The sequence below is a fragment of the Dipodomys ordii genome, unplaced genomic scaffold (genome assembly GCF_000151885.1).
Source record: "Dipodomys ordii isolate 6190 unplaced genomic scaffold, Dord_2.0 Scaffold17, whole genome shotgun sequence".
NCBI classification, from domain to species: Eukaryota; Metazoa; Chordata; class Mammalia; order Rodentia; family Heteromyidae; genus Dipodomys; species Dipodomys ordii.
Genome location: NW_012267233.1, coordinates 21822196 through 21829739, shown reverse-complemented (window position 1 = coordinate 21829739; position 7544 = coordinate 21822196). Strand labels below are relative to the sequence as shown.

Here is a 7544-nt window from a genome sequence, read left to right as displayed (position 1 = left end):
TTATTGAGATTGCCAGAGAGGCATTTCCTATACCTAGATTTATTCCACAGGACTGAGACTACCTTGAAGAAAGTTTAATTACTATATTTTGTCTGAAACCTTGTGATCACATTCTCCATTTAAATTCCCTTCATTTCCCCGTTGCTCATAGCTCCATGGCTCTATTAAGCCACACCATAGGGCTTTGTCCCTAGATTGCAAAGGAAACATCTACCAGTATTTGACAACTTTAGTACTGTGCATTACTAACCATCTATTCTATAAATGTAGTGTGTTAGAGAATTAATATTTCAATATTCTTCAAACTATCCACATGTGATCTAGTCATATAAATTAATGCATATTGAAAAGAGATCTTACTTTTTGTATTTTAAATCCTCAAAAAAAAAAAACAGAAGCAGCAAATCTAATTTACAATTTCAAGGTTGGAACCCCATAGGGATGTTGACAAAACACTCAGGTGTTTGCAGCCTGAGAATAGCAAAGCCAGTCAGGGCAGGGCCTGGGGCAGGAAAGAGTTGAGCACAACCACCCACCCCCCTTCTCCTGCCCTTCCTCTCCCATTTCTTCTCTCCTCCCAACAGTGGTTGGCTCCCTGGGTCATCTGGCTGATTCATTGTTGCTGTAAAAACAGGACTGAGTTTACACTGAAACCAGAGGAAACTAGTCACACCGAAGCTCTGCTGATCAGCTGAGCGATTGTGCCACCAGCCCTGTCCTTCACAGGTGTAAGTTCTTCAGGCCTGACCAGGACTTCAGAACTCTTCTAGCCAGAGTTGGCTGAGATCTTTCCCCCATGCTTGAGAGTGCAGAGCTATACTTCAACGTGGACCATGGCTACCTGGAGGGCCTGGTGCGAGGCTGCAAAGCCAGCCTCCTGACCCAGCAGGACTACATCAACCTGGTTCAGTGTGAGACCTTAGAAGGTGAGTAGAGCTCTCCTTACCCTTTGAAAAGGAAGAAAGGAAATGATGGTTCTCAGGAAGCAAGGGGAAGGGACTAGGATCACACCAAAAAGCCTTATGCGGATTCCTTTTTTTTTTTTTTTTGCCAGTCCTGGGGCTTGAATTCAGAGCCTGGGCATGTCCTTGAGCTTCTTTAGCTCAAGGCTAGCACTCTACCACTTGAGCCACAGTGCCACTTAGGGCTTTTTCTGTTTATGTGGTACTGAGGAATCCAACCCAGGGCTTCATGCATGCTAGGCAAGCACTCTACCACTGGGCCACCTTCCCAGCCCCTTAAGTGTATTCTTATTCCTACAATCTAAACTTGTAGTGATAAAGACTTAGATGGAGAAAAACATTAGATCTCTATTTCCTGGAATTTAGACTTCTAGTGATCATGACATAGATGAGAAAAAACATTAGATCTCTATTTTCAATATCTTCTAAGTGAGTTTAATATGATCTTTCCTTAAGGTTATAAAATCCCAGTAGTTAACAGAATCAGTGTCTGTGATGATCACCAATAGAAAATTCAATATTGTCCGATCTTTTTAAAGTTCTTACAGACACTTTAAAACATCATGGTGGGTTTTCTCCATTTTAATATCTCAGTAAGGAAATATCAATATTTATTACAGTTTACAACATTCTAAGCCAGATATGGTGGTGACCCCAGCACTCAGGCAGCTAAAATGGGAGGATTGTGAGTTCATGGCCAGCTTGGTATAGCAAGACTCTGTTTTAAAACCCAAAAGGAAAACATTTCATGACTATGTCACAAACAATTTAATTCCCTTTGCATTTTCATTCTACATACTTATGAATACGAATTGGAACAGACCTTCACCAAATTGCCAAGTGATCGCTGGCAAAACAAAAACAACATGAAAATTTTGGTTTGTCTTTAACTGAAGTCTAAAAAAAAAAAATGACTGGACTGTGAAGGGTCTTGGCATGAATTCAGAATTCCTGCCTTTGACCTCTGCCACTTTAAGTAGATGACCTTGGGACTCTAAGCCTCTGAGCCTCAAAGTCATCACTTGTGAAGAAGATGTTGACTTAGGTGAGAAATAGTGAAAAATATAGGAGAAAACTCTCAGTGGAAAGAAATTACCTTCAAACTACATTTGTTCCCCCAAATTTTACCAAAGATAGCACATGTAAAGTAGTAATCTGTTATTAACAACAGCTCTACTGGCTCATGTTGACTTATACAATCAAATAGGATACTTTAAAGCTTTTAGGTTAATTTTAGAAGCAGCAAGTAAGCTCTATAGAGAAAGCCTCCTAGGAAGGGTATTAGCAGGTGAAAACAAACTAGAAAAAAATGTGAAAGTGATCTTGCAGGCTTCCAGGGTAGAACAGAAGGGGATCTGGCTACTTGTTTTTGATTGTGACCAGTTAAAGCTAGAGTTCCGGCCACATTGCCCAAGCCAAGAAAATCTGACCTATCTATCATTAGCATTAGGAATAGGAAGACTCTTTCAGATGAGAATTCTGCTGGCTATAAATCATCATCTATAATCACTGGAAGTTTGATGACTGAACAGTGTTTAGGCTACTCATAAAACTATTCAGAGAGAAACCAAGGGAAGTCATAACTAAGGCCATAGAAAGAATCCTAGGTAATAAAACGGTAACAAAGATTTTAAAAAAAACCAACAAGAATTAAAAGGTATACCCAATATTTTCTGCTATGAGCCTTCTGACTAAAAGACTCAATTCAGAGAGGGAGAAGGAAGAGAAGCATTTAGGATAACACATCTGTCATCTGAATAGGCATTTGACTGAACCTGGTCCCTTTATTTTCAATTTGGAAGAGAAAGAAAGGATTCAGACTTATTTTCAAGAGACCACAGAACACAATTGGAAACATAAATAAGTTCACACATGCAGAATCCTACCCCCAACAAAGTTGGGCGCCAGAGACCACCCAAAGCCATCTCTGACCCCTGGTTAAGAATGCCCGCCACATACATCATTGCCTTCATGCCTCTACCTTTCTTCCTAGAAATCAGCTTTCTCATTTCCCAACTCTATTTGAAACTGTGTATAATCTGCTCTTTGAAGAACTGCCAGAAATCAAAGTGAGCCATTAAACCATGTTTGGGCTATCATGGCTGTTGGAGAAATAAATCTAAATAAGATTTAATGTCTTCAGGTGAGGACATTGAAGCTTAGGCTGGTAGTAAGGAAACTACAGGCTGCCAGTGATGGAGTATACAGAGATGTCTGTCTCTTTTACCACTAAAATGCAACTGCTTCCTGTGTATAGGAGGTCAGTTTATTGATGAATGTCAGATCCTTTTGCAAATAGAAAATAAAAAGAACTACACTGCTGATTATTTTCTAGGATGGGGAAGGGGAAGAACTGGTGGCCACTTGTGAAAGCAAAATGTTCTTCTTCTTCTTTTTTTATTTTTGGTGAATGTGCTTGTAGAGACCCAGCCATTTCCTAAGCTAGATTCAGAGTTGAGAATCAATCAATGTCATTTGTTGAGCTAGAATTAAAAACTTCAGGGTTTGTGTTTACTTTTGCCAAGAGCGTATCCGATCACAGATAAAGAAGAGAAGATAAAACTGTGTCCAGTAGACTACTCCACGCTGAAGCAGAAGCATTCTGAAAAAGAAAAGGTGACTTGGCAGTAATTGAATTGCTTGACTCTATTTTAAAGTCCTCTAGTCTTCCTTGACAAGTATTCTGGCAGGAATGGTGTTGAAGCACTTGAAGGAAAACATGAGTGTTTTAGGTAAATTTAGAAGAAAGGAAAGAAAGATGGTCCAGAAATACATTGGGAAGTCTTAGTATTAACAACTGTGCTAGATTATATTCCTAAATGGGCAATGTGGTCAGAAATACTCATCTTTTCCATGGCCTGACCTTGACTAAAAGGGACTTGAGCCACAGTGGCACCACTGTGACTCACTTTTCTGGGTAGAAAAGAAGGAAGCTAGTATTCTTTTGAATTTATTTATTTATTTACTTATTTATGTTGGTTGTGGGGCTTGAACTCAGTGCCTGGGTGCTTTCTCTGAGCTCCTTCGCTCATGGCTAGTGCTTTAGAAACTTTGAGCTACAGCTCTACTTTCGATTTTTAGTGGTTAATTGGAGATAATAGTCTCACAAGGACTTTTCTGCCCTGGTTGGCTTTGAACTGTGATCCAAATAGCTAAGCTTATAGGCATGAGTCACCAGCACCTGACTCTTTAAAAATATTAGCACTGTTATTTTCATCAACATTGGAAATACAAATAAAATTATATGTAAATTTGTCTCCTGTGTGGCAAAGACAAAGACTAATACTTTAAGATTATCAATGAATAGCCTTTTCTGAAACATACAGGGTAAAGGTTTGCCTTGGCTCTCAGGATTCTGGGGGAGCTCTTTACTCTGGATTGCATTTTCACTGTACTCCTCATCACAGATTTTTGGAAGGGCCTGAGGGAAGCGAGCGCATGCTTCCCTCCCTTAACAAAGTACTTGACCTTCTCCAACTCTACTTCTCATTAGAAGTTAATTCAACAAGTGTATATATACTAAGCACTTTCTACCAAAGGCCAGAGAAGTAAAGATGAATTAAGATACAGATCCTGCTTCAAAGTAACTCCTACTCTGGAGAATAGAAAAACAGCTGAAAAATAAGAAAGCTGAAAGGAAGACGTTGGATACTAGCTACAGAAATTTGGGCACCAACTACAGAAATTTCAAATGCTTATCCACTAAGTTTAGAAACCCCAAGGCTCTCAAAAAGTTCCACACAGGAGATGACAGAGCTCTTCATGTAGTCCTGTGAGGAGTACTGAAAGATGGAAATAAATCAAATGATTCTTTTCACTTCAGTAAGTTATGGGACTTTCTTATAATGGAATATTTTACAGTTAGGAAAACAAGCAAATAACAAGAACAGTAGCACAACAATAAACAAAAAGGCCCAAGGAAGCATTCTAAGAAGGCAGAAATAGATTTCCAAATGCATTCATTGAGATAAGCAAGGGAGAGAACCACTGTAGCATGATACTCTAAAAGGGTAGCTTTTAACTGCATGCCAGTGGCTCACACCACGAAACCTAGCTACTCAGGAGGCTAAGATCTGAGGATGGAAGTTCAAAGACAGCCCAGCCAGGAAAGTCCCTAAGACTCTTATCTCCAATAAATTACTCCCCTCAAAAAGTCAGAAGTGGAACTCTGACTCAAGCGATAGAGCTCAAGTATCCTTGAGCAAAAAGCTCAAGGACATCACCCTGTGCCCAAATCCTGAGTTCAAGTTGCAGGATTGGCACCAAAACAAACAAGCAAATAAATAAAAAAATAAGAATGGGGCTTTAACTATTTTTGGTCAAGGGGCTTTAACTCAGGACTTGGGCATTGTCCTTGAGCTTTTTTCAAGGTTAGTCTCTAGAGCTCTACCACTTAGAGGCAGAGCACCACTTTCAGTTTCCAGGTGGTTAATTATAGATATGAGTCTCAAAAACTTTCCTGCCCAGATGGGGCCAGCTTTGAACAGCAATCTTCAGACTTCAGCCTCTTGAGAAGAAGCGAGAGCCACCAGCACCCAGCTAATTTGTCAGTATTTTCTGTATAATTGTGTATCTATAAAACAAAAATTGTAAACAGATCCAAGAGAAATAAAATGTAGTGATTATCTGAAGCCAGAAATAGGTGGCAGAGAAGGTACATGTATGTGTGTCAGGTAGAGGAGAAAGTTCAGTTTACCTATGTTTATACCTACTGCTTATTATCATATTTATACATACAAACAAGAGGAAGACTCTTATTTCAGAAGGAAGACTCTTATTTCAGAGAACTTTCTCCATAATGTCTTACATGTTATTTGTACCTCTAATTGTATCTTTTTTTAAACTTAAAATGAAAACCAATGCACCCCCTGGTTTCCATAAGGAAAGACACACTTCCTTCTTATCTTTAAAAAAAAATTCTCACTGATCTCAGCTTTCTCTCAAGCATTTCTTCACATGCCTGCATTTTTCTAAAGCTGGTCCTTCTACCACAAATTCCACCCACCATCTGCTTTGCCTGGAGAACATAAAATTCTCCTTTCAAGGCTGTCTCAAACCACTTCCTCCAAAGATCCTTGGCTACTGTGTTCCTGTGAGGTAGAACTGCTGGGTGCCAACTTCATGTTCTGTTGTAACCAGTAATGAACTCAATCCTAATCAGTGACATCAACTTAAGTGTGTCACCTTTGGGTCGGCCACTTGGCTCATCTGCTCACTATGGTGATTAGAGTCACTATGGTGATTAGGGTAAGTGGCTTGTCTCCTATGTTGTATGATGGATTTGTACTTTTCCTTATCTCTTCTCTCTCTTCTCTCTCTTTTTCTCTCTCTCACTTGCTCGCATGTTAGGCAAGTGCTGAGCTAGTTCTCTAGCCCTATTCTTTAAGGCTGCAAAAATACCTTAATTTTCTTTTTCCTTCCCTCTAGAGTCAAAGATTGTACTTTGCATAGTCCAAGTCTGGAAATATACACTAGAAATGTCTAAATGTTTGAGTTCAAGACCTCGCTCTTCCTTGCTCTGAGATGTTAAGCTGCTTTGTTTCCTAAATCAGCTGATGTTTAGATAATATCTCTCTGGCCTACCTACGGTTCAAGAGAAGATCTGAAATATCTGACAATGTTTTCTGAAGTACAAATCTTAAGTATTCCTAGATTTGCCTCTGAACTGTAGTGAATTTACACCCAAAATTAGATTTACCTCTATGTTAGACTTTGGAGTTCCTGAATCCATTTCTTCCCATTTCATAGTTTAGGTATATGGCTAATTGATTTCATTCTCTATCAGAGACCACCAATATAAAAATATCCATTCTGGGGGAGGAATCAAAATAAGGAAATCAGGTGTGGTGGCACATGCCTCTAATCCCAGAATTCAGGAGGCAAAAAGATCTTGAATTTAAGACTAGCCTGGGATGCATAGCCAGCTTGGGTTACATCATGAGATCATGTCTCAAAGAGCCCGAAACATTAAAAATGTGGTTCAAGCTTATACTGGAAAACAAGACAAACCTTGAATAACAATGGCTGGGAAAAAGTCATTGCTATGGTATCTGGGGAGGAAGGAGTTGTGAGGGGCAAGATATTCTAGATGGGCAGGAAAACTAATGGATCACAGAGGAAAGGATCAAATGTGTAGTAATTATCTAAGAGGCAATATTGGAATATTTAGAGTCTATACTGAAAAAAACAAACATTGCAGTGTCTTGAAGGTCTGTCAATACTTAAGTTTCAAGGCAGTACTGAAACTAACATGGAATGAGGATCAGAGTCCTTGGAATTTTTAGCCAAATACTTGCAGCAAGGAAACATGCATGAGTTACTTCATTGAGTCTGGGGCTTATTTGTGACAGTTAAGCAGTTAAGAGGTAATACATATTAAAATCATTCTGACCATGGTAAAGCACTCTATAAATCCCACAAAAGCTGATTTTGGTTTACCTAAAGCTTCCAGTGGGGGCTGGGAAGGTGGCTCAGTGCATATTTAGTGCATGCATGAGGCCCTGGGTTTGATTCCTCAGCACCACATAAGCAGAAAAAGTCAGAAGTGGTGCTGTGGTTCAAGTGGTAGAGCGCTAGCCTTGA

General features: G+C 39.5%; 1 protein-coding gene across 1 annotated transcript in view; it reads left to right on the top strand.

Moving 5' to 3' along the window:
- The first annotated feature begins 697 nt into the window (after positions 1-697).
- Atp6v0d2 (ATPase, H+ transporting, lysosomal 38kDa, V0 subunit d2) overlaps positions 698-7544 on the top strand; it is a 45082-nt gene continuing 38235 nt past the window's right edge. The window contains exon 1 of the mRNA XM_013012427.1: positions 698-926. Coding sequence (XP_012867881.1) covers positions 797-926 — 130 coding nt within the window. The 5' untranslated portion in view covers positions 698-796. The remainder of the gene's footprint in view (positions 927-7544) is intronic.